Raw genomic sequence first — 26,982 nt, 5'->3', positions numbered from 1 at the left:
CAAACTCTGAGAACCACATCCTTCTTTTTTGTACTGGATGACTCGGTGTTAAAATGTGACATAGTGGTCATTTTTTCTTTTTTTTTTATCAATTTTATCGCACTGACATTAATAGCTTACTCCATTTTAACACTTAAAATGTCTTTCTTTCTCCGTTCCTTTCCTTTTCCTGTAAAAGTGATAATAAATAATTCATAGGTTGTTCTGTAGATGTATGATGTTACAATTATATTTATTATTGAGAACAGTTTAATACATTTCACAGGTCCCACATTTCTTCTAAAAATATCAGAAAGTAAAATAAACATGTTTTCTATGTTCACTTTATTTCTGTTTCAACATTTCTTTTAAAAAAATTGAATCACTTCATTCTGGTGTTTCATATGTCAATTTAAGTTACAAACATACATACTGTCCATCGGATCCTGCTTCCTCACAAATACTTCTGTGAGGCTTTGAGCAAACTGCATCAAACCAACACTTCAGATCTTTAGCTCCGCCTTTTTCTCCCATCCTCACACAGTCCTCTCCATCAGGATGTTCACTTTTCCAATTGTCTGGCTCACCTTTGCTCCAAAACTCCAAACTAAGTGATGAAAAACAAAAAGAAGTAAAAACTGTAACGTTAATTCTGGAAATGACAAAAATATATTTTCACAACAATCAAACCTTTGATCCAGTGATGATCCGTCCACCCACACCCATCTGCCCTCTACTGCGGAGTCTGTCAGTCCGATCCAGAACTTGTCCTGAACTTCAGTCATTACATCTCTCAGTCTTCTCTCCAGGAAAGTCTGATCAGGAAAAGATGATGAAAATTACCTTGTTAGACTTTTCTGTGCTGACAAGATGAAACATAAAGATGTGATAAACATGAGAACATGAACCTGCAGCAGTGTTTCATACCTGCTCCTCTCTGCTGTCTATCTTAACCAGGTCTCCTCCTTTAGCTCCACACTCATCTCTGCTCTTGTTCCAGGATGATTTACTGATGGAGAAGTAATAGCACTTTCCTCCATGTAGCTCGAAGCCTTCTACACATTTAGTACAAGGACCATCTTTGAAGAGATTACAGCAACGACTTCAATCAGGTGGAAGAATCACTGTTCATGTTTGTGTGAACTTAGCTTGAAGTTTGTGTCACAGAGACAAAATCCATAACTTACTTATTACTTTAGGTACTGGAAAGGTCGGCTGCACCATGCTGCATGGTTTTATCTTAGAGAGAGTCTCTGTTAGAATAAAGAATAAAACAGTCATCAGTCATTCATCATCTATTTTTGTCTAAAGTTTGAATAAAAAAACAAATAATCATTCACATGGAATAAAAAAGACAGACTCAGCTGTGTGTCATGAGTTTGATTGAGACTGAAGGTTAGAAACAATCAGCTGTATATGCTTACCTGTCAGATTACTTTCACACTTCATTTTGTGATGTTTCAGGTTTTCGAGCTCTTTGTTCGTTCTAATTTTGTCAAGCGCTGATTAAAAAAGAACAAACAAACCAGTCAGTCAGTGAGGTTTGTTTACACTGAAAGGATTTTTGTAGCTTTGTGTTTTCAGTGTTTCTTTAGTTCTCATGTTTTCAACTGTTGATTTAAAAATGAGAGAAACAAACAGACAGATTTTTCAGAAAATAACAAAAACACTGAAAAGTTGGACGCATCTTTAATTTGTTGCAACACGATTAAAACAGAGCCAGTGCATGCACTCTGCAGTGTTTTACACCTTCACTGTAAATGTTTTACTCATTTGATTTACAGAAAATCAGATCATTGATTTTCTTTAAGTTAAGTAAGACAAAGGAAACCGCACAAACTCACAGAGGCAACAAATAATGATGAGAGCAGCTGCCAGCAGGATACAGAGAACCACCAGTGCCACTCTCTCTGCAGTGACCTTTGACCCTCTGTTTGATTTTGCGTGCTGAGAGTCAGGAGCTTCACCTGATGAACATTTAGAGGAGACACAATGTGAGAGTTCAGAAAAGTGTTTATTTATCTGTTACAGTTTTAAACAGTTTCTCATGTTACAATACTTTAGTACTATTAAAGTACACTGAACTGTAGCTGAGTGTCAATACAAGAACATTAAAGGTGATTAAGATGCTTTGAACAGGAAACACTTGAGTTAAAACATGTTAACATGTCACACATCCTTTTTTTGTTTTTGCTCTTCACATCTTCATTTTGCATAACTTTTAAACACTCTTTCTTCATCAATTACTTTTGACTGTTATATTTCTGATTTATTAAAATATTTTAAAAATTCATATGATTAAATAATGAATGTGGGCTCTACATATATTTCAGTTTTATACATATAATGTTGTTCTGTTCCAGCACAAACATCTTAACTTTAATTAAAAATCTGATGATGATCACTCAGACCTGACTGAAACTCCGTCACCTTCCTGTTGTTTTACCACCACATTAATGTTCTTACCTTCTATGAAGCTCTGCGGACGGCTCATCATGCTGAAACTTCAAGATCCTGACTTCAGACTTAATCCAACAGTCTCTGAATCACAAAACACAACAAAATGTTGAAATTCAGTTTTCTTTGTTATTTATCATAGATTCAATTCTTTCTAATTTAACAAAAAACAGATATAGCTAAGCATTGATGCTCACTCTAATTGCTTCCTTACTCCTTCTAACGTCTGTTTTACAGCTTAAAAAAGCAACTTCCTGTTGACTAAGTCTGGCTCCTCCTGCCAGAATAACGGCTTTTATTATAACTGAAGCAATGTTTCTTTATTTATTGTTGAAATGTCTGTCCCTGTGGTACATTGTAATGATCTCTTGCATACAATGTAACAACAGTTTTATAAGTTGCATCAGATTTGCAGGCAGTTAAAAGGAACATAAAAACAAAAAGTATTTAAGCAGAACAAAACGAGGAACTGCCCATGACATGAGGTGAAATTTTAGGGTGCTGTTAAAATAGTTGTTTCACAAATGTGGCACAACCTAAAGTTTTCTCAACAATCAAGCCTTTTACACAGTGGTGAACCATCCACCCACAAATATCTGCCCTCTACTGCTGAGTCTGTCAGTCTGATCCAGAACTTGTCATCTTCATTCATTTTGTTTCTCATTCTTCTCTCCAGAAATGTCTGAACAGAAACAGTTGAGGAAATGACTCCCTTAGGGAGAGGTGGATGTTGTCCAAGAGAAAGACAATGCTGGATAATAACTCCCACCCACTCCATGACATGCTGGCCCGCCACAGGAGCGTGCTCAGTGAGAGACTGAGATTACCAAAAAGCACCACTGCACCACTGGTGGACTTTTGTGTGACATGTTTAACTATATAACTATATATCTATCTGCACTGAACATGTATATTTTAACTTTCACTTAGTCTTAAGCACATGGTTAAGGTGGTACAGTGACAAGGAAGTTAATGTAAGGGGAGAGATCTCCTGAATAACTCACTCTCCAGCTCCGGTAACTAACTTCCCCCAATACACACTCAATGTCTTTGATGATGCACAACCAAAACAGTAACATTGTAACAGAGATCCTGAACACATCACGATAAAATATCATATGATATAATCACACACACACACTCACTAACCTACACTGAAATGTTTTTTATATGTTAAGCATGTAACCTATGTAGTTATAAGATTGTATATTATAAGATTGTGCCACTTGCTTTGTAAGATTTAATAATTAGGGTTAATGTGCGATGTTTGACCGTGTCATGACCTGTTGTGATAGGCCAAAACAAAGGGTAGCCAGAGTCCTGACTGACCTCTGGCCAGGACCTTGGCCGCTACCTGACCCTGCAGCTGTGTTTGGCTGGAGGACAGGTGGAAAAGTTACCCAGCAGCAGGGGGCGGGGATACTGGTCCCTATATATTAGGGGGTGACAGATGACACCCCAGCACTGTTTTCCTGCTGCTACTTTCTGTCCGTCTCTGTGTTACTCTGCTGTCTGTGCCTAAGGCTGTACGCCCAGGGGTTTTGCTTTGCTTGATTTCTGCTATGTAATTCTCTTGCTAAATGTCTGGGTGTATTTGTCCTGCTGTCCATATGCTTCAGTGTATTAAACTCTGTTCCAAGAATTCTGCTCTTTTCCAGAGCATCTTTTTGATTGCCTTGATTTTAATTGGATCTAAAAAAGTTGGATCTCTATCAGGATGGCTTCAAAATTTGTGACCAGTGTGTCACCAGTTTGAATAAGACTGGCAGTTAAAAACAATCAAAGTGTGACTAAAACCTGCAGTATACTGGCCATAAATGCTTAAGTTTCAGATTTTTATTGACACTTTTTGTTCTCATACATTCAAATACTAACTAAGAAATGAGAGACAACAAAGATTTTATGAATTCCAACAGATTAAAAAAGAAAAGAATTACACACCACATCTGAAAAGTAGCACACAAGCGGAAGCTGAAAAGAAAATAATCACACTTATTCTTTATTGATCATAAATCTTCATTTTCTTTCTTTTTTTTTAAAATGGCTTTGTTTTTTAACTTTAGAAGTCAAAAGTTGTAAAGATATTTGTGTGTAAACAAAACTTTTTTACGTTACTGTAAGACCTTTGCTCCTTTGGTAATTAGGAAAGAATTAAATCATATTATGTGTTGATTGATAAAACACTGACCTGAAGGTATTTGTTCAAATAACGTCAGGTCAGTGTTTTTCTGATTTTTTCAAATTCAAATTTACACATTACAGTTTTTCTGAATTGCTTAAACACTAAATCCCATTGTAAAAACTAGCTCTAAACACATTCTCAAACACAAAACACATCTAGCAGTGTGGTGCACTTGTATCCAGAACGATGCACACAGGCTACAGAAGTGAAACACAACTAACACACTGTTTTCATCATTTACACATTACCACTCTAGATTGAAAACACATGTTGCAACCTCTTCTTCTGCTTTTTGCTAGATTGAATACAGCTTCATCCGCGAAGATGTATTCATGAGGCCTAACCATTGAGTCAAGCTCAAAGATTCTCTGTACACAACAAACTAATTTTAGTTCTATAAATGAAATAGTATGATGTATACATGTGCTTTGTATACAAGTATACTTATAACTAAATGGTATTTTGTTTAGAATTGAAAGATGGCCACATGAAGGTGGAAGAACACTCATATGCTCACAACTCCAGGAGACACTTATTGTGGATATGGGCCGTGAAAATAATGCAATTTGACTGCATGAAATGCAGCAGTGGATTATAGAAGACAACATACATTCTGAATCTAGCAAAACAGGGGAAAAAAGGTCACAATGCCATAGGTGAACGTGCCATTATTGAACTGCCTGGCCAGTGTGGTGGAGATGTAACTATTTATGCTGCCATCAGCAGCTATGGGGTTCCCCACGGTCATGTTATTGTTGAGCCACACAACAACAAACTTCTAGCAACATTCCTGGATGGTCTACAGGATGCTTTGCTTGAGTAGCGAGATTGCGAATAGGCAGAGCATCCCATATCATTTGGGACAATGTGAGCTTTCACAGAGGTCCAGGAATATGCAATTGGTTTCACAATGAGCAGCTTTTTATCAATGTGTTTCTTCCACCATACTGTTCCTTTTGAACCCTATTGAGGAGTTTTTCTCAGCATGGAGATAGGACTGGAATCTTGCCAGGGCTGGATTTGGCGTGCTAAAGGATTCTTTCCTCGTTGCACTGCAAGGGAGACCATAGCATGTAATGTGGATGAAGTCCTGTGGCCTTACCCAGCACAGAAGCGTGATGCTGAGGCAGAATAAATTATCTGATTAAGCTGTAAAAATATATAATTTGTATATATACAAATATATGCTGTCTAGTATCTAGCTAGCTAGCTGGCTAGCTAGCTAGCTATCTATATTGTTTTTGTTGCAGTTCTTTTTTGTTAAAATGTGAGTACAAGTATAAATGAATGAATAGATAAATATTATTTTCCTGCTATCTCACAGGGTTTTGTATTTATTTCTGTAGTGTGTTATCGTTGCTAAGTTGTGTTTGCACATTGGCTGGTTTTGTGTGGTTTTTGACAGTAGTGGCTGATTTTGAGAAAAGTTAAAATAGTTTGGGGTTAAATGTTTGGTTTTGCAATACAAGTCGAAGGTTTTGTGTGTGTAGCTTGGATTTTAGAGTTTGTGTTTAGTGTTTTGAGACAAAGAGATGAGATTTTAGGAAATGTGTTTTAGCAATTCAGAAAAACTGTAATTTGAATTAAATACTGTAAATACTGTTCTTAGACAGAATGAAACAGACATGGAAATACTGCCCCCCTGAGGTCAGGCTGCAGTTGTCTGATGTGACTGTGCTCCTCCTGCATTGGCCTTTTGATTTACAATTTTTCTGAATCGCTTCACATGTCTTTCTTTCTTCGTTCCTTTCTTTTTCCTGTAAAAGTGATAATAAATAATTCAAAGGTTCTTCTGTAGTTATATGATGTCCTCATTGTTTCACTATCCAAAATACTTTTTAACTTTCTAGATGGCTTTAAGTTTAAAAAACAGGATAATTTATTATTTTATTATAAAAATGTATGAATTTCACAGGTGCTCCCACATTTCTTGTTCGTGTTAATCGCTTCAAAACTGAAAAGTATCAGATACAAAATATTACTCGTGTTTATTTTACTATGTTCATTTTGTTTCTGTTTGTGGCATTATTTTTAAAAATTGCATCACTTCATTCTGGAGTTTCATAAGTGAATTTCAGACACATACTTTTTTAAACTGCCCTTTTACTCCTGCTTTCTCACAAATACTTCTGTGAGGATTTGAGCATAATGCATCAAAATAACACTTCAGATCATCAGCTCTACCTTTTGCTCCCATCCTCGCACAGTCCTCTCCATCAGGATGTTCACCATTACGCCCTTTCCAATTGTCTGGGTCATTGCCCCACCAAAACTTCAAACTAAGGAATGAAAAACAGAAAGAATTGTTTCAGTAAAAACTGGTAACTTTAAATCAAGTAATGAAAAAAAATATTTTCTCAACAATTAAACTTTTGATCCAGTGGTGATCCGTCCACCCAAAGCCATCTGTCCTCGACTGCTGAGTCTGTCAGTCCGATCCAGAACTTAAAAATATGATTAATTTTTCCTTGTTAGACTTTTCTGTGCTGAGAAGGTGAAACAGGTGAAACATAAAGATGTGATAAAACATATGAGAACATGAACCTGCAGCAGTGTTTCATACCTGCTCCTCTCTGCTGTCTATCTTAACCAGGTCTCCTCCTTTAGCTCTACACTCATCTCTGCTCTGTTTCCAGGATGATTTACTGATGGAGAAGTAATAGCACTTTCCTCCATGTTGCTCCCAGCCTTCTTCACATTTATAACAAGGATCATCTTTGAAGAGATTACAGCAACGACTTCAGTCAGGTGGAAGAAATCACTGTTCATGTTTGTGTGAACTTAGCTTGAAGTTTGTGTCTCAAAGACAAAATCCATAACTTACTTATTACTTTAGGTCCTGGACAGGTCGGCTGCACCGTGCTGCATGATTTCATCTTAGAGAGAGTCTCTGTTAGTATAAAGAATAAACAGTCATCAGTCATTCATCATCTATTTTTTCTAAAGCTTGATTAAAAAAAACAAACTTCCAAAATCAGTTACATGGAATAAAAAAGACAGACTCAGCTGTGTGTCATGAGTTTGATTTAGACTGAAGGTTAGAAACAATCAGCTGTATATGCTTACCTGTCAGATTACTTTCACACTTCACTTCGTCATGTTTCGGGTTTTCGTGCTGTTTGTTAGTTTTAATTTTGTCAAACATTGATTAAAAAGGAACAAACAAACTAGTCAGTCAGTGAGGTTTGTTTACACTGGAGGGATTTTCGTAGCTTTGTGTTTTCAGTGTTTCTTTAGTTCTCATGTTTTCAACTGCTGATTTTAAAATGAGAGAAACAAAGATTTTGTAAATTAAGGTTTTTTAAAAATCAAGAAAAACTTTGAAAAGGTTGGACACATCTTTAATTTGCTGCAACAAGATTAAACAGAGCCAATGTGGGCAATATGCAGTGTTTTACACCTTCAATGTAAATGTTTTACTCATTTGATTTACAGAAAATCAGATCATTGATTTTCTTTACATTAAGTAAGACGAAGGAAACCACACAAACTCACAGAGACGATAAATAATGATGAGAGCAGCTGCCAGCAGGATACAGAGAACCAGCAGGGCCACTCTCTCTGTGGTGACCTTTGACCCTCTGTTTGATTTTGCATGCCGAGAGTCAGGAGCTTCACCTGATGAACATTTAGAGGAGACACAATGTGAGAGTTCAGAAAAGTGTGTATTTATCAGTTATAACAGTTAAAATCAGTATACTTTACTTTATTTATATAGCACATTTAATAACAACAAATGTTGGCCAAAGTGCTGTACAAAGATAATAAAAAAAAGTAAAAATAACATCAATAACATAAATACCTGGTAACAGATGACTAGGTGGATAGATAGGTAACTCTCATGTGGTGTTGAAAGCCAATGAGTAAATGTGTGTTTTAAGATGGGATTTGAAAAGACTGACAGTCGGGGTCTTTCTAATGTGGCGAGGTAAATCATTCCACATTTTTGGCCCCACAACCGCGAATGCCCGGTCATCTCTGTGAACCAGCCTCGACTTAGAAGTGGCCAAGAGCAAGAGATCACTTGATCTTAGAGCTCTGGGGGGCATATAAGGCTGCAGTAAGTCAGACAGATATTCTAGAGCCTCACCGTTCAGCAGTTTGTAAGTCATCAACAAAATTTTGTATTTAATTCTAAAGCGGATTGGAAGCCACTGAAGTGAGGCGAGCACCGGGGAGATATGCTCGTGTCTCTTCGAACGTGTCAGGAGACGTGCTGCAGCATTCTGGACCAGCTGGAGCTGTGCTAGACAAGACTGGCTAACACCTAGATAGAGAGAATTACAGTAGTCCAGTTGAGACAAGATAAAAGCGTGAATTGCCTGTTCTAGGTTTTTAAAAGATAAAAAGGATTTCACCTTGGATAAGAGCTTCAATTTAAAAAAGGACCGCTGTACAACAGAGTTTATCTGTTTCTCAAAGGTAAAATTACTCTCCAGTATAACCCCCAAATTTTTTTGCATGCGGTTTAACAAAAGGTGCTAAACTGTGCAGGTCAAGATCTGGGGTACTAGAATTGCAGCTTGGTCCAAAGGTGATCACTCAGTTTTTTCCTCATTAAATTTAAGAAAATTTGAGGCCACCCAGGTCTTAACTTCACGGAGACACTGAAATAAGGATTCCAGCGAAGAGGAGGTGTTACTCTTTAGCCGGAGACATATCTGAGTGTCGTCAGCATAAGAATGAAAACAGATGTTATATTTCCTGAAAATGAAGGCTAGCGGCAACATATAGATGGGCACCAGAATTGGGCCTAATACGGATCCCCGTGGAACACCGCAATTAAAGGGAGCTGAAGAAGATATAAAATCGCCGAGGCTCACAGAAAAAGTCCTATCGGAGATGTATGACCTGATCCAGTCCAATGGAGTGGCCTTGATACCACAGTGCTCCAGTCGGGTGATCAAGATGCTGTGATTGACAGTATAGAAAGGATTGCAACTGAACAAATACAATCTTTCCTAAGATTTTTGACAGGAAGGGGAGCTTAGAAATAGGTCTAAAATTTGCAAGGACAGAGGAGTCAAGGTCAGGTTTCTTAAGTGCACGACAGCATGTTTAAAACAGGCTACAACAAGCTACACTGAACTGTAGCTGAGTGTCAATGCAAGAACATTAAAGTTGATTAAGATGCTTTGAACAGGAAACACTTGAGTTAAAACATGTTAACATGTCAAACATCCTTTTGGTCAGTTCCTGTTTTTGTTTTTGCTCTTCACATCTTCATTTTGCATAACTTTTAAAAACTCTTTCTTCATCAATTACTTTTGACCCTTTACATTTCTGATTTATGCAATAAATAAAGAAAAATAATTGATATGATTAAACAATGAATGTGGGCTCTACATATTTTAAAGTCATATACATATAATGTTGTTCTGTTCCAGCACAAACATCTTAACTTTAATTAAAAGTCTGATGATGATCACTCAGATCTGACTGAAGCTCCGTCACCTTCCTGTTGTTTTACCACCACGTTAATGTTCTTACCTTCTATGAAGCTCTGCGGACGGCTCATCATGCTGAAACTTCAAGATCCTGACTTCAGACGTAATCCAACAGTCTCTGAATCACAAAACACAACAAAGTGTTGAAATTATGTTTCCTTTTTTATTTATTCTACATCCAGTTCTTTATACATTTAACAGAAAACAGATGTAGTCAACAATGATGCTCACTCTAAATGCTTCCTTACTCATTGTAACTTCTGTTTTGCAGCTTAAAAAAAATTATAACAACTTCCTGTTTACCTGTTCCTAAAGAGAAGGGAGGAGCTTTCATCCTCAGTCTGGTTCCTAATGTCAGAATAACAGCTTTTATTATAACTGAAGGAAGGTTTTTTATTATTATTATTATTGAAATGTCTGTCCCTGTGGTACATTGTGCTTATCTCTTGCATACAAATGCAACAACATTTTTTTGAGTTCCATCAGATTGCCAAGTAGTTAAAAGGAAGATATAAACAAAAAGTAAAGCAGAACAAAATGAGGAACTGCCCATGAGATGAGGTGATATTTTAGCGTGTTATTAAAATAGTTGTTTCACAAATGTGACACAACCCAAAGTTTTCTCAACAATCAAGCCTTTTACACAGTGGTGAACCATCCACCCACAAATATCTTCCTCTACTGCTGAGTCTGTCAGTCTGATCCAGAACTTGTCATCTTCATTCAGTTTGTTTCTCAGTTTTCTCTCCAGAAATGTCTGAACAGAAACAGTTGAGGAAATGACCTCACTGGACTTATCTGTGTAGGTTCTCAGTCACACAGGTCGTGAAGTGAGCTTAGTTTAGGAAGTTTAGGTTAAATTTAGGACATTTTTTAAACTCCAGTCTCTTTCTTCCCGAGCTCCTTGTTGGACTTTTCTGTGCTGAGATGATGAAACATAACAATGTGATTTCATGCATACGAACATGAACCCTCATGTTGGTTCATGTTCGGCTCTACATTTAGCTCTACATTGATCTCTGCTTTATTAGCAGTTCAGTAAGATTCTTGTTACAGGAACTTAACCAAAAAAAATGGCAAACTCTTCCAAATTACGTAAAAATGCTCTATTTAATTTATTAATGACTTAATAAGTTGTATTTTCTAATAAATTTGGTGCTGCACAGAAATTCCCCAACTTATATTAAAATGTTTATCAAGAACACTAAAGAAATGTGAATACTGTACAAGTTTACAGATTTTTTTATTTACAGCTTTATTTTCGAGACCTTCCAATTGTTTTAATGTTTCTTTGTCTCTCGTGTGTTCAAATGCTGATTAATAAATTGAATAAACAAAGATTTTGTTAATTACAACATAATAAAACAAAAAGATCTTAGAACAGCATCGGAAAAAAGTGATGCAATGATCAGCTGGAACTTAAAATAAATAAATAATGAGACATTTATTGTCCTCTCTGCTCTGTGGTTGAGGTTTAGAATTACAGATGTGTTTAGTAGATTAAACAGTGGGTTTTTCATTAATTTATTAATGTATAAATCAATAAAAGACAATTAAAGTAATTTTAAAAAAGAATAATAAATGTATAATAAACTAAAGTGATTTGGAAATGAATTTACTAAAGCATATTTTATTCATTTATCTTTATTCATTATTAAATCTTGAAATGCTTTATTTTAATGTGCATGATCTCCCAGTCATCTGTATAAAGGTACAGTATCTACTAGGGCTGGGTATCGTCACTGATTTCTAGAATCGATTCAATTCCGATTCACAAGGTCCCGAATCGATTCGATCCACGATTCGATTTAATTCGATTCGATTCGATTTGAATCTGGGAAATTTTGACAGTCAGAAATATTATAATTCAGATCAGTACATTTACATATTTTTGTATAAATAAAAAAGGAAGATGACACACACAAGACTTTATCAAAGGTGTGAGCGTCACAGCAGATGCATTTGTGTCAAAGTAGCTGAAGATAAAACACAGAAAAACATGAAGGTGATTTTCCTGGCCTGGGATTTTATAAAAATATTCTGCAGTATATCAAAAACGAAAGAAAACCATTAATCAACATATGAACGTTACCTCTGACCTTACAGCGGTTTTATTAGAGACACGGCTAAGCAGTTTGCATTTTGCATAATTTTAAAAAGTTTAAATTGGTTCAGTATTGAACAGCAGAAATGAGGTTTTCTTTTCTGAAGAATGTAAAAGGGAAAAAAAACAGCGGCCGACAGCGCTGTAAACAACGGTAGACTTGAGAGAGAGAGAGAGAGAGAGAGAGAGAGAGAGAGCTGTGCATGAAGTGTGGTGGCAGCAAAACAGTAAAAGTCAGAGTGATTTCATGACGATGTTTATGTGAAGCGTAGTTTGGATCTTCTTTTGTTGCTGGTTCGGTCAATATTGTTTGGAGAGAGATAAAACTAACAGCTTTAGAATCAGCGCAAAAAGGGCGTGAACGCAAAGCGCGGCCCCGCCGACAGATCAGAATCAGCGAGCTGTCGGCTTTCAGCCCCGACAGTGAGAAAGGCGACATCTCACTGATTCTGATCCGCGGGTCGCGCTGTGTGTTTAGGTCTTTGTGCAGAATCCGTGTTCCTGCTCTCATTTACTGTCTTAGCTGTTTGGTGGTTGTTGAAATTTTGTGAGAATTCACCAGAGATTCTGGCATTTCGAGCAAAATAAATTTATATTAAAAAATTGATTCAGGATTTTAATGAATCGATTTCACGTTATCCAAGCCAGAATCGATTTTAATCGATAAATCGATTATAAAAACCCACCCCTAGTATCTACAGGTCTGAATGTCTAGGATACTATGGGCAGAACTTTGTGCCAGACCTGGAAGTGCCCCCTTGTGGTGCAACTTAGGATCGCACTCTACTTAAAATTAAAATTACACTTGAAATCTTAAAATTAAGATCCTTCTTTAACAATTGATTAATATCTAATAATACTATGTAATGATTTATAATTTGTCGCCGCAAAAAAAGAAGGTTAACACATGAAGCCGACAGGATTTTACAACAACAGCAAATGTTCTGTTTCTCGTTTAATTTCTTGTAATTCACACACACATTTGAAATAAAAAACACGCAGAGAAGATAAATAACAATGCAGGAGAGCACAGACAGCAGTGCCACACTGCCAGAGGTTTTTCAGCCGCAGATGTGAGAGTTAAGAAATGTGGATCATTTATAACAGTTGCAAAAAGCTTCTCACACTGAAAACTCTGAGAACCACAGCGTCCTTTTCTTATACTGGATAACTCAATGTTAAATGTGGCATAACACTCACTTCCTATTTTTAATAACACTGACGTGAATTACTTATTCTACTGTAACACTACGCATGTCTTTCTTTCTTCGTTCCTTTCTTTTTCCTGTAAAAGTGATAATAAATAATTCATAGGTTCTTCTTTTATATGATGTACTCATTGTTTCACTATCCAAAATACTTTTTAACTTTCTAGATGGCTTTAAGTTTAAAAAACAGGATAATTTATTATTAAAAGTTTAATGAATTTCACAGGTGCTCCCACATTTCTTGTTCGTGTAAATCACTTCAAAACTGAAAAGTATCAGATACAAAATATTACTCGTGTTTATTTTACTATGTTCATTTTGTTTCTGTTTGTGACATTATTTTAAAAAATGCTTCACTCCATTCTGGAGTTTCATATGTGAATTTCAGTCATATACTTTTTTAAACTGTCCTTTTACTCCTGCTTTTGGAGTTTTCTAAGTGAATTTCAGTCGCATGTAATCTTAGGCTTTCCAGTTACTCCTGCTTTCTCACAAATACTTCTGTGAGGCTCTGAGCAAAATGCATCAAACCAACACTTCAGCTCATTAGCTCCGCCTTTTTCTCCTATCCTCACACAGTCCTCTCCTTCAGGATGTTCATCTTTCTTCCCTGTCCAATTGTCTGGCTCGTTGCCACTCCAAAACACCAAACTAAGTGATGAAAAACAAAAAAGAAGTAAAAACTGTAACTTTCATTCTGGAAATGGCAAAAATATATTTTCTCAACAATCAAACCTTTCATTCAGTGATGATCTGTCCACCCACACCCATCTGCCCTCTACTGCTGAGTCTGTCAGTCCGATCCAGAACTTGTCCTCATCTTCAGTCATTAAATCTCTCAGTCTTCTCTCCAGGAAAGTCTAATCAGGAAAAGATGATGAAAATGACTTTTTTAGAATTTTCTGTGCTAAAAATGTGAAACATAAAGATGTGATAAACATGTGAGAACATGAACCTGCAGCAGTGTTTCATACCTGCTCCTCTCTGCTGTCTATCTTAACCAGGTCTCCTTCTTTAGCTCTACATTCATCTCTGCTCTGTTTCCAGGATGATTTACTGATGGAGAAATTATAGCACTTTTCTCCATGTTGCTCCCAGCCTTCTTCACATTTATAACAAGAATCATCTTTGAAGAGATTACAGCAACGACTTCAGTCAGGTGGAAGAAATCACTGTTCATGTTTGTGTGAACTTAGCTTGAAGTTTGTGTCTCAGAGACAAAATCCATAACTTACTTATTACTTTAGGTACTGGACAGGTCGGCTGCACCGTGCTGCATGATTTCATCTTAGAGAGAGTCTCTGTTAGAATAAAGAATTTAAAAAATCAACTTTCATCAGTCATTCATCAGGAATGTCTGACCAAATATCACAGTATACCAGGTGTATATGCTTACCTGTGAGATTACTTTCACACTTCGTTTTTTCAAGTTTCAGATTTTCAAGCTCTTGGTTAGTTCTACTTTTATCAAATGCTGATAAAAAAAAAAATATCAAAAGCAAATAAACAAATTAGTCAGTAACTTTTTTGTTTACGCTGAAAAGATTTTTTACATCTGTTAAAAAGTAAAATAGTATTTTGAGAAAAACATTCATCAGAAGCATTATTCTTCTTAGCATTACTGAAAATAACTGATGTTAATTAAGTCTTATTAAATTCTAATATTAACTCACTGGTAAAACACAGAGCAATGAGAGCAGCTGCCAGGAGAACACTGAGAACCATCAGAACCACTCTCTCTGAGGTGACCTTTGACCCTTTGCTCACCACAGCTTGTTGAGGACTGTCTGAATAGTGAGAAAAGGAAACAGGTTAGAGATGTGAGATGTGGTGTAAAGGTGGTTCTGAATTTTATTGAGCTAGATTTGAGATGTTAATGTTCTCGCTGTTTTTGTACAAAGAACACGATTCACTGGCTCATTCTTCAAGCACAGAATCACAGATTTAAAACACACCAACCTCAAAGGTAAACAAGTGACTTATGCTATTCTCTTTTTCCAATTTTATTTTGTTTTTATAAAACTCTGTTTGTCCATTTTTTTTAATCTGCAAGGCAGATAATAACATATTTGACTGCACCCTGTATTCATTGCACATTCCTGTCTTTAATAATACTGGACATGATGAAGTTGTAAAAAACAGAGCTGGTGATGGTAGATGAGTTTAAACACCTGGGATTAACCTTCCAAAGCAACAGACAGTGCATCACAGAGGTGAAGAAGAGAGTGCAGGCAGGTGGAGTAGCTGGAGATGAGTGCAGGAGGCAATTTGTGACACACAAATATAATAGCAAGATGATGTATAATTTGGAGATGATGGTACTGACAAAAAAGGATAACCCAAAGTTTTATCACCAAAAAAGATCTAACCAAACAGTGGATGAAGACAAAAGTTACAAGTCAAAATATACTAGAAAACTAGTTAAAACTAAAATGATATGACACAGGTCAAAGCCCTAATCTCCTGGATGAAACTGTGCATCCACCAACTGATTTTTGTGGACTACAAATAAGGAGATAAGCACTGGAGAAATAACAAATAATGTTAACAATTTTAACTAAAAAAAATTAAGTAGAGAGTGAAGAGGAACTGAAGGACAAAGAAAAATGGGTAGCTACAAGTTTCGTTTAGATAAATGAGCGCAGTGTCTGGTCAGAGTCGGTCTTCTGGGGACTAAAATTGACAATTTTATGCAAATGATCTCTTAGCAGAGAACTGCTCCTCGAGACAACCTCAAACTCAGCACCGTAGTTCCTCTTCTGCAATAAGGCAGCCCAGTGGTTTTTGAGAAATATAAAGAAACTGCATCAACATTAACACATGTGCACACACACACACAGAAACTCGTTTATTTAAATGAACCACTCCTACAGAACCACTTCCTCATTCTTTAATTAACCTTTACTTCTCTTTATAATTTTACCAGTAAAAACAAAAAAAAGAAACGTGTCTCATTTACAAGTTTCCCCAATTTTTGTAAAAAAAAAAAAAAAAAATTGAGGAAACTTGTAAATGAGACACTTCAAAAATGAGAGGGTCTGATGTTCTGAAATTAAATTTACATTATTTTTACAACGAAGTGTGGTGACAACTCCACAACAATTTTGTTTTTGTTCATTAATCATTTTATTTCAGCTACTTTTTTATACTGACAGCCTCTGATGCTGCTGTAATGTCTATAATTTATATCTCATATTCATCATTGTCATCTTTTTGTCTTAAATTAAGGTGTAAAAAAATGCAAATTGTGTACCAGTACTACTGTAAAAGTTGAGCGTGTTTATTTGTTGCACACATTTTGACCTTCTTTTTAAAATTTACATACAGCTACGATTTTGGAAGAAATGTTCTGCTTTTTTTTTTTTTATTACTGCTGTTTTCCTACCAGACAGCTCTGCTGTGGATGGCTGAGTCTTTGAGATCTTGATTTCAGAGTAAGTCGAGTCAGTCGATGGGGTAACGGCCTCTGCAATGAAAGATGAAACCGGATTGTTGCACAGTTAACACCGACGGTGGCTGCCGATAAAATGAGTGGCTGCAAAATAAATCACTGTATTCACATTACACTCAAACCTAAGATGTAATATAAACAGCTTTTCAGAGATTTTTTAGGAATCTTTTCACATGTAGAAAGATGACTAGATAAGTCTCACCATTGGCTCCCTTTTTTCCTCTTGCAAACTTCACATCGGAGTAAACTACCTCAGCTTCAGGCATTTTGCTGTGTGTGTGTGGCTGCTGTGTATTAGCAGTTCTAAAAGAGAAGTTTCACAATATACAGACAAAAAAACTTCCTCACAAGAACCCACCCAAATCTCTTTTTTTTTTTTTAACTTGTGGTAATTTACTTCCTGTTTTTGGCGATAAAATGAAGTAATCTTCCATTTCAGCTCAGTGATGAATGTGCCATAAAATATCCAGTTTCACAGGAAGGTCACACACACACAGACAGACATGACAGCCTGTCTGTCATGTGCAGAAACATAGTTGTGCCAACATTGTAAAATCATTCTCAAAAAGACCTGAGGCTGTAATTGCTGCCAAAGATGCTTTAACAAATTATTGAGCAAAGGCTGAGAATACTTGTAAAATGTTTTGTTTTTTATTTTTAATGGGGGTTTTTTTTTTCAAGAATTCTAAGCAAAAGTTTGATTTATGGCATAAGTTACAGCCTAGATCTGATGCAGAAGTATAATTCACACTTTAGCCCTGTTGCCTCACAGCAAGGTCCTGGGTCCAAATCTGGGGTCTTTGTGTACAGTTTGCATGTTCTCCACATAACTATACAGGTTCTCTCTGGATACTTAAAGACATGGATGGGGTTAGCTTAACTGATAACTCACTGTACACTCACTGACTACATTGAACGTTTATTTGGCATTTTTATTTATACAGCACCAAATCACAAAAACTGTTGCCCAAATGTACTTTATACTGTGAGGTAAAGACCCTGCACTAACACAAAGAAACTATCTTTGTGTCTGTCTTTTTTTTTTTTCTTTTGGTGGCATTTCGAAGTAAAAGTTTAATACTGGACTCCTTCCTAAAGCAGTTTATACATTTGTTATTATATATTTTGTATATTATGCTGTTCACAGGCTACAGACGCATATAATTGTTTTAAGTTCACAACTGAACCAAAAACTTTTTATATGAGATATGAAGCAGCTGGAAAAGTACAAACCCATACTGTGGTTTATTTTAAATAACGTTGTGTTGTTGTTGACGGGTGAATTGTTCACAATAATGCTGAAAACAGTTCTTGATGTTTACATGTGAATATTTGCTTTTTACTGTATTTATTGTTGTAAAATTGTGGTGAAAATAAATCCTTTAGTGTCATGTTCCTTAACTAAATGATCAATAAAAACATTTATTGGTAAGACAGTCACCTTTTATATAACTGTAAACTGTATAATTCAGAATAGCACTCCATTTCCAGTTGTAAATTAAAAACAATAGCCAGCATTCAGTACCTGAGAAACCTCACAGGGAGCCTTTAACCAGAGCTGCAGTAGTGATACATAAATACTAGAAAGTGAAGAAAATTCAGATGGAAGTCTGAGAAGACCAGTTGCATATCAGTGGGTTTTTCTTAGAATTATATTGTGCAAAACTGGAATTTCTTCAGCATTTCATTGGCATGTAAGGCTCCAATGTCGCAGTTACATAACTCTGAAGAATTTCTGTTGCAGCTGTGTAGAGCGCTGAAACCCAGATGTCTGTGTCAGTGTGACCTTCGTCGTTGTGTCCTGCGGTTCACTGTGCAGTCCTCTCTGATCAGGCACATGGACGTGTCTGATAGCACAGACACGTGCTGTCAGAATAGATCCATGTGTTTGCTCTCTGATTTGTTTAGTGTTGTCATTTGTTTTGAGTGCTTTGTTTTCCCAAAAGCACTCTGTTGCAAACCCTGTTTTAGTATCACAGATATTGGAGCGATCAAGTGTTTTAAATAAAGCTTCAGCGTCAATTTTATTTCTATAACACGTTTCGTTACATGTACACTCAGTGTGCTTACCAAAAGAGAATAAAGGTTCGCAGTGCATTAAGGCAATAAAAAAAAAAACAACAACACAGAGTTAAAACACACACAGCGTTATGTGTAGGTGTGTGAAGGTAAAAAGGAAAATGATTAATCATGTTGTGCACAAGCAAGAATGATAGTTGTTGGTTCTGGCTCATTTAAAAATATAAATTTTTTTCTTTTCTTCAGGATATGTCAAGATTCCCTAAATTATAAATTTTTACTAAATGAATAATCAATAGTATGAATTGGTCAGTGGTGAAAATAATTGTTAGCTGGGGATGTTGAAGTATTGGACATTGCTGGCATCATGCAGCATGTGCTCTACTGCAGTTGAGGCCTTGTCTAAAAGAATTAAGCACACCTTTGTCGGTTAAGGAACTTCACTCTCTTATGATTTTAATGAGCTTGTATAAATTATAACCTTTGACTTCATTAGTTGCAACATATAAAGAGAATGTCTTCTAATCTTTAATCCTCAGATGAGTTGTGAAAGTGAAAGCTACGCTGTCTAGAAGGTCAAGAGCTCCACAGATCAGTCTGTGGTGCTGAAAACCTTCTTTTCAGAGCCTTATGCTCAGAAACCTACATCATGGTTTTATTTGTCAGTGGTGCAGGAAGTGTTTGTTCATCAGTGTTTAGGTCAACAGCCAAATATTTACTTCAGTTGGTGTTTGGTGGTGATGATTAATAGTTCCATATTAAACAATATTTCTTCTCCCCTGCAGGCCCCTCGGCTAGCAGAGAAATATTGCGTTTGCCACCTGGCGAGTGGATACATGCTGAGGGCCATGGTGGCTTCAGGCTCCAAGTGTGTGTGTGTGAGAGAGAGATCCTGGTTGTCTTTACTATTATTCTAGTTGCTCCATTCTTTGCTGGTTAACTACTCCCTCAGTTTTCATCCGATTTTCACCATTCAAACATTCAAACTGTTCTGCTCCTTCTGCTAATTTCTGCCATTTTTGCCCCATTAAAATGAATGGACCACATTACAAGTGTGATCACCAGTTTAGCTCGCCAAGGTGAGCTGTGTTTTAGCTCAGTGAGATGTACAGCCGTTTTGAGAGCGGGAGGCCCGGGTTCGAATCCCACTCATAGCAACATTTTTTTTCAGTAGACGGTTCAGCTTCTTTAACTCTTTTCAGCACAAATTTCAGCGTCTTCACCTCTTTTAGCACAAATTTCAGCTTATTCTGCTGTTTTCAGCAGATTCCACTACACGGCATTCACACTGCATTTTCGCAGGAAATGCAACTTTTTCTAGTGTCTACATTTCATTTTCAAGTTTCACTTTTTTCAGTTTCAACTTTCCTAACAAATTGATAAAACACACAAACTCTAAAATTACTTTCTCAAATATATTAAACCTAGAACTCAGAATAACCAGGCTAAAATTAATGGATGCAAATAGTTTTAGGTGGCATAATTAATCTGTTTAAAAGGGTTTTCGGACCATTGTCCTCATCTTCTTTTTTTTTAAGTTTCTTCAAACTTCACGGAGAAAGTTTTTATTAAAGTTTAACAACATAAACCTGAAAACAGTAGTGTTGTACAGACGGTTGTCAAAAAAGTAAGTTTGTACTTTACAGCAGATTTTAGTTATGTTTGACTTCCTGTGTTTGTCTCTTCAAGCTGGACGACTTGTTGGACAAGAGAGACGAGAAGCTGGACTCTGTGATCGAGTTCTCCGTCGATGATTCTCTGCTGGTTCGCAGGATCTGTGGCAGGTGGGAGTCAGTATGACAGAAAATGATTTATTCAAGACCAGAAAAAGAGTGTGGTTTATTTCTCAGGTGGGTAGCAAGTGGACAATAAGGGAAAGTTGGTGCTTTTCCTTTGAGTGAGCAGCTCCTCATTCTGTCAGCGTGTTAAACCCACTCAGGTAGAGTAGATTGATTCATGTGGACGGGAGGGTCTGGGACAGTGAGATAATGTTAAGGAGAAATGGAGCGTGAACGCACATGATTAGCAAAAAGTGGCCTGAAGGCGATTGAGCATCCTGCAGCAAGAAGGTTTGCAGATTCAATTCTTGGAGAAGTCGACATGTCCGTCCCTGATGGGACATGCTGAATACCAAAGCTGCTCAGTGCCTGGCTGATACTCCAAGGAGCTTGGAAAGAAAGCCTGTGTCAGTATCAGCTGCTGATAATGACTAATGCCTTTTTTCACACTTTGACCCATGTGATGAGCCACATGATCAATAGTGGGTCAACAACCAGATTTTAAATGTTTTGTACTCTCCACCATTTGGTTTTTGAACTGAAGAACGTTCTCGAATGAGACGTAAAACGTCCAAGAAGTCGAGTCACCTTCTTTCCTTCTTTAGGTTCTATGATCTTGTTCCAGATTTTAACTGTAAAGGACATGTGCACAGAGAAAAAAAACATGATACTCTAATATCTGAATAACTTTGATCTAATTCATGGCTCTCAAGCAGCCACAATTAAGATTTTCACTGTAAACACAGCTACTATTTACCAGGTGATGAGCCCACAGAGTAGTCTCTTGACTTTGTTGATCCCCTAACCGCTAATAAGCCTGTGTATAAACAGAAAACAAGGTTGGCAGCTAGGTGATGAACACACAGCATTTAGCAGCTGAAGAGGCAGATATTGTAATCATAGGAAGAAGCTAACAAAAGAATGGATTTTAATGCTTGCAATCACTGAGAGGCTACATCATTCAAAATGTCAGTCTGCATCTGCTGAATGTGTAATAAGGCATCCATATTCAGTATATCTGCTCCAATAAGTGTCCACACATGGCTTGGTTTAGGAACTGAATATCAGTAGAACAAATTATATTCATAGTGGTAACATTTTATTTTAATGTTTTATCATTTTTTTGTGAAGCACTTTGTGATGTTCATATTAATGTGCTGTTAATTTTACCTTTTGTATTTCTGTAACTATAAATGAAAGTTTACTGAAGTAACGTCTTTAATGTGGATTATGTAGTAATTTGGTAATCAGCCATGTACTCATGGGTTTGTCAGTCAGCTATATCCAGAATGCTCTGCTGAAAGCTGCAATGCCTGATTGAGACTTCTGCAGTGAACCTTGGTGGCGTGTCACCTATGTACGTCACCAACACCACAGGGGTTTGCGGTTACACATAACTCCTGTGGTGTTGCTGTATAACTTAGACGTGAAGGTCACTGAGGTTCAAAGTAAACTGGAAATGCATCAGACTAATGGAGTTTATTCTGGTACATTTCAGAATAATGCATCAGTTATTCTGTTGAGAAAGTCACCACTGGTGAACTGAAACAGAAATGTGTTACTTTCTGGTCTGACCTAATGTTTGCATAAGCTGTACATGTTGAAATGAGAGAACTGCACAATAAGTTATAATTGTTACTTCTTGTTTTCTTTGGTGTGTTTCTCTCCTTTTACTTTTGTTCTTATGCAGTACATTAATACGTCTAATGATCTACAAAACAAGTCTGAGAACACTCAGTATGAGACTCTGAGCCCTGAATCAAAGCTGACCCACACTCTGAACACGCAGACGTCTCTTCACAGACATTCATCTGAACATTTGTCAAAGTTTTGGAAAGTCTCTGTGTGGAATTATTCATTGGTGTCCCCTTTCTTCACTATACCCACTAGGGCTGGGCCATATCATACCATTCACGGTAATACCGGTATAATGTTGGGCAACGATAAGAAAATGAAATATCGCGATAGAATATGGGTAAAACACGCATCTGCAGTGCCTTTGTTTTCATACGCACATGGTGGAAAAAGCATGGCGGCGATACACAACAAAGATACACAACAAAGCACTATTTTTGGTAGAGCATGCTAGCGGGCCGTCGTTATTACCGTGTTTTTTGGAAAATACGGCACACTTAAAATCAATCCTTTGATTTTTCTGAAAATCGACAGTGCCCCTTATAATCCCGTGTGCCTTATGTATGAATTCTGGTTGTGTTTACTGACCTCGAAACGATTTTATGTGGTACACAGCGCTCGAAAATCTGTCAAATGTTTTAGTACGACTTTGCTGAGCTACGAACCCGCGCCGCTTGATGGATTGTCAGAGCATTACGGCTATTGTACTCAGGAGCCTCGCAGAGTGATACGTACTGTGCTTCAACATAATATTACTGTGTTGTGTGTGTGTGTATAACCTCTTTTTAAGTTTTGTGGATATTATACATGGTTATGCTGAGGATATGTCGGCCAATTTCCACTGGAAATGCCTTTCGGTTAAACTGTCAGCAAGGAATTTGCATTTGCACTGTAAAACTTTTATATAACTTTAATGCACATAAAAAAACAGCTGCTTGTTTAAGTGAAAATACATTTATGGGGGGGTTTTTTTGCACTAATAAAGTTGTGGAGTCGTAAAGTATTTTGTCTAGTGTCAACTATATCGTCAGTTATATTGTTATCACAAATTTTCAAATGTATATCGTGATAAATATTTTTGGTCATATCGCCCTGCTCTAATCATCACCATCTCACTATTCAGCTCAAGCAGCTGAACTTGTAGGACTAACAGACACATGTTAAATGACTTAAAATCAACCAGTCATATAGATATACACTACCAGTCAAAAGTTTGGACACACCTTCTCACTTAATGTTTTTTTTAATTATTTTTACTACTTCCACGATCGTGGCTCAAGAGTTGGGAGTTCGCCTTGTAATCGGAAGGTTGCCGGTTCGAGCCCCGGCTTGGACAGTCTTGGTTGTTGTGTCCTTGGGTGGTGGTCAGAGGGCCCGGTGGCGCCAGTGTTCGGCAGCCTCGCCTCTGTCAGTGCGCCCCAGGGTGGCTGTGGCTACAATGTAGCTTGCCGTCACCAGTATGTGAATGGGTGGATGACTGGATGTGTAAAGCGCTTTGGGGTCCTTAGGGACCAGTGTTGGGACTAATGCGTTATTAAGTAACGCGTTACAGTAACTACGTTATTATTGTGGTAACTAGTTATTATGCCAAAATCAGGAACGCGTTAGTCGTTACTGGGATTTAGATAGGCTCGTTACTCGTTACTTCGTGTGGTGGCTATCGCGGAGCTTCCACAGATTCAGTAACATTAGCAAGTGGTGGAAGCCAGCAGGTGGATGAGGGAAAGGGGACGCAGGAGGAAGAGAGATCCGAGGCGGCCGCCGGTCCGCGTGTCAGGTGAACTGAACTTCAGGTAAGAAGTTATGACCTGCACTCTGTCTTGGTCAGATATAAACCAAGTTTAGGTGGAGTTTATTTTCGTTATTCTGACTTTTTCCTAATGCGTACTAGCTAGCATGACGGAGTTTCTATACAGCTGGGTGGGTGCTATGATGTTAGTGATAGTGAACTTTATTTTGTTCATAAGGTTAATTATTAGAGTTGCCAACCGTCCCGTAAAAAACAGAATCGTCTTGTATTCAGAGAAAATATCACGCGTTTCGAATTGAGGTGAAAGGGAGCACAGTTTGTCCCGTACTTCAGCTACAATGAAAAAGACACAAAGCTGGAGCTGCACAGCTGCCTCTTCTTCTCTCATCCTCTCACCCTCCCTCTCCTGTTTCTACTTCAATCATGAAACTGATCAATGATCAGCTTTTCTCTCTTGTTTGTTTATCGCCCACTTTGCGCCAGAAAGAGGAAAACAGCGGAGGTCGCGCTAAACAACAGCAGCACGTTTAAGCTTGATCAGCTGTTGTTAAAATTTATTTAATATTAATTTCTAGTATCAGCTGATGTTTGCTGGAGCCACAGCTGTAAAAGCTGCTGGTCATGATATCAGTTTGGTTATCTGGTGAGAGGGAAACATGAAGATGAAACCAGGAGATGTCCTTACTGAATCATCAGAGCTGAACAGGTGATGGAGAAACAGGTTTACCTTTTAAGTCACATGAATGAGTTGAAGGGAAGTTATGAACTGTTTCTGAGAGCCAAATAACACCAGGATCCTTTTTCTACGTAGCTGACAGCTGGTAACTGTGCAGGGGCGGGTCTAGCAAAGTGTTGCCAGGGGGCAGGTAGGGCATTAACAGGGAGAGGGGGGCACAAAGAAATACTTTTCTTTCTTACTCTCATATAAAATATCTAGCTTTTAAAAAATAATTATCTGAATCTTACAACAAACAATTGATAGATTGATACATATATACCATCAGAACAGTGTACATCACTGTCACAACAGCGTTTGTTTTCATTCAAAGTCTTTATGATTTTTCCTATAATGGCGGGCCGATTTTTTGTCCCAAACCAGCCCTGTATGCAGCTCATCTGCAGTCTGGTGTTGCCTACATCTTCCTATTCGGAAGGCAGAATTTCCGAGTTCTGACTACAAGCGAAAGCACCACGACTGCAGTTTTTGTGTTGGATGTAAAAAGAGCACATGACGCTGTGACGTAGGCTAGAATCATGGCAGCGGTCAATGACGGTCCAGGCATGGGATTTCTCTCGTGGAAATATGCATATTATTTTTTCCTTTCTATTGGTAGGTGGCACAATGCACTTGTGGCAAGTAAGCAAGCTAGAAGACTGGCAATCTTGCTGAGTTATGGAAGTTATGGAAGCAACACATTAACAAGAGAATTCTGAGTAAAACCAAAGTTACTTTGCATAGTAACTAGTTACTTTGAAAGTAACGGGTAACTTGAAGTAACTGAGTTACTTTTGATAGAAGTAACTAGTAATGTAACTAAGTTACTAATTTAAAGTAACTTACCCAACACTCTTAGGGACTAGTAAAGCGCTATACAAATAGAGGCCATTTACCATTTTACTTTCTACATAGTAGATACATACAGAAGATATATGAAGAAAGATGTATGGAATCATGTAGCAAAGAAAAAATGATAAATAACTCTAAACATATCTTATATTTTAGATTCCTCAAAGTAGCCACCCTTTGCTTTGTTGACAGCGCTGCAAACCCTTGGCCTTCTCTCAGTGAGCTTCATGATGTAGTCACTTGAAATGGTTTTCACTTCACAGGTGTGCCTTGTCAGGGTTCATTTGTGTAATGTCTTCTTAATGGGGTTGGGACCATCAGTTGTGTTGTGCAGAAGTCAGGCTGGTACACAGCTGACAGCCCTATTTGACAACTGTTAGAATTTAAATTATGGCAAGAACCAATCAGCTATGTAAAGAGAAACAACAGTCCATCATTACTTTATGAACTGAAGGTCAGTTAGTCCGGAAAATTGCTAAAACTTGTGTCCCCAAGTGCAGTCGCAAAAACTATCAAGATCTACGACGAAACTGGCTCACATGAGGACCGACCCAAGAAAGGAAGACCAAGAGTCATCTCTGCTTCTGAGGATAAATTTGTCCGAATCATCAGCCTCAGAAATCCCAAGTTAACAGCACCTCAGATTAGAGCCCAGATAAATGCCACACAGAGTTCCAGTAGCAGACACAGCTCTACATCAACTGTTTAGAGGAGACGGTGTGAATCAGGCCTTTAAGGTCAAACTGCTGCTAAGAAACCTTGACTAAGGAAAAGCAACGAGCAGAAGAGATTTGTGTGGGTCAAGAAACACAAGGAATGGACATTAGACCAGTGGAATCTGTGCTTTGGTCTGATGAGTAAAAATCTGAGAGCTTTGGTTCCAGAAAAGGTGAAAAGATGTTCTCTACATGCATGGTTCCCACCGTGAAGCATGGAGGAGGAGGTGTGATGGTGCTTTGCTGGTAACACTGTTGGTGATTTATTTGACACTGAAGGTACACTGAACCAGCATGTTTTATTGTGAAGGATTTTTACTTCCTTTCATGTGATCACTCTGAAACACTTAAACCCTTCATTGGAATGTGAAAAATAACAAACACAATTAGAAGAAATGTCACGTTATTTGTTGATGTAATTATGAGGTCACACATCATCCGGTTGATATTTCATTTTGAGAGTCAGGACTTTCAACTATTTAAAGTATTTAAAGATATTGCTTTAAATAATTTTTAGGCAGATAAGCATAAAGACTCACTGAAAATGTTTCCTCACTCCTTTGTTCAGGTTATCAGAAAGAGCAGCTGTATTCAAGGCTCAATTTAAAGAATGGGGAAGAAGGTTTATTCAGTTTTTTGTTTCCTCTTGTTATAGACACACTAATAATGTTTTTTATCTGTCTTGCACA

General features: G+C 37.4%; 3 protein-coding genes across 4 annotated transcripts in view; 1 reads left to right on the top strand and 2 right to left on the bottom strand.

The window, feature by feature from the left end:
- LOC135933491 (adenylate kinase 2, mitochondrial-like) overlaps nucleotides 1–26,286 on the top strand; it is a 51,601-nt gene extending 25,315 nt beyond the window's left edge. The window contains exons 3-4 of the mRNA XM_065471561.1: nucleotides 20,537–20,631; nucleotides 26,073–26,286. Of these exons, the coding sequence (XP_065327633.1) occupies nucleotides 20,537–20,631; nucleotides 26,073–26,286 (309 nt within the window). The remainder of the gene's footprint in view (nucleotides 1–20,536; nucleotides 20,632–26,072) is intronic.
- Nucleotides 324–6,968, bottom strand: LOC135933563 (CD209 antigen-like protein E). 2 transcript variants are annotated; one of them, XM_065471665.1, is made up of 8 exons: nucleotides 6,803–6,968; nucleotides 2,446–2,520; nucleotides 1,824–1,946; nucleotides 1,404–1,481; nucleotides 1,167–1,232; nucleotides 907–1,058; nucleotides 670–794; nucleotides 324–586 (listed from the first exon to the last, which is right to left on the bottom strand). In XM_065471665.1, exons 2-8 carry the CDS (start codon nucleotides 2,474–2,476, stop codon nucleotides 397–399), a joined length of 765 nt encoding a protein of 254 aa, XP_065327737.1. In that variant the 5' UTR covers nucleotides 2,477–2,520; nucleotides 6,803–6,968; the 3' UTR covers nucleotides 324–396. The 2 variants fall into 2 exon arrangements, with proteins under 2 accessions (XP_065327737.1, XP_065327741.1); XM_065471669.1 differs by lacking the exon at nucleotides 6,803–6,968 and having other exon boundaries at nucleotides 2,446–2,546.
- Nucleotides 13,126–17,116, bottom strand: LOC135933565 (C-type lectin domain family 4 member E-like). The gene is made up of 8 exons (XM_065471671.1): nucleotides 17,031–17,116; nucleotides 16,763–16,843; nucleotides 15,051–15,164; nucleotides 14,774–14,851; nucleotides 14,613–14,678; nucleotides 14,352–14,503; nucleotides 14,113–14,237; nucleotides 13,126–14,028 (listed from the first exon to the last, which is right to left on the bottom strand). Exons 1-8 carry the CDS (start codon nucleotides 17,092–17,094, stop codon nucleotides 13,824–13,826), a joined length of 885 nt encoding a protein of 294 aa, XP_065327743.1. The 5' UTR covers nucleotides 17,095–17,116; the 3' UTR covers nucleotides 13,126–13,823.
- Nucleotides 26,287–26,982: the final 696 nt, after the last annotated feature.

This window comes from Pelmatolapia mariae, linkage group LG22 (assembly GCF_036321145.2).
Source record: "Pelmatolapia mariae isolate MD_Pm_ZW linkage group LG22, Pm_UMD_F_2, whole genome shotgun sequence".
Taxonomy (NCBI): Eukaryota; Metazoa; Chordata; class Actinopteri; order Cichliformes; family Cichlidae; genus Pelmatolapia; species Pelmatolapia mariae.
This window is presented reverse-complemented; position numbering and strand designations above follow the sequence as displayed.

What these genes read in the sequence shown, in the direction of transcription:
- LOC135933563 (XM_065471665.1), bottom strand. Translation starts at nt 2,476, where the DNA reads ATGATGAGCCGTCCGCAGAGCTTCATAGAAG. An exon ending in TAGACAGCAGAGAGGAGCAG is followed by an intron (nt 795 to 906) that starts GTATGAAACACT and finishes TTTCCTGATCAG; the next exon opens with ACTTTCCTGGAGAGAAGACT. An exon ending in GGATCATCACTGGATCAAAG is followed by an intron (nt 587 to 669) that starts GTTTGATTGTTG and finishes TTCATCACTTAG; the next exon opens with TTTGGAGTTTTGGAGCAAAG.
- LOC135933565 (XM_065471671.1), bottom strand. Translation starts at nt 17,094, where the DNA reads ATGCCTGAAGCTGAGGTAGTTTACTCCGATGTGAAGTTTGCAAGAGGA. An exon ending in TCCAGTACCTAAAGTAATAA is followed by an intron (nt 14,504 to 14,612) that starts GTAAGTTATGGA and finishes ATCTCTTCAAAG; the next exon opens with ATGATTCTTGTTATAAATGT. An exon ending in AGATCATCACTGAATGAAAG is followed by an intron (nt 14,029 to 14,112) that starts GTTTGATTGTTG and finishes TTCATCACTTAG; the next exon opens with TTTGGTGTTTTGGAGTGGCA.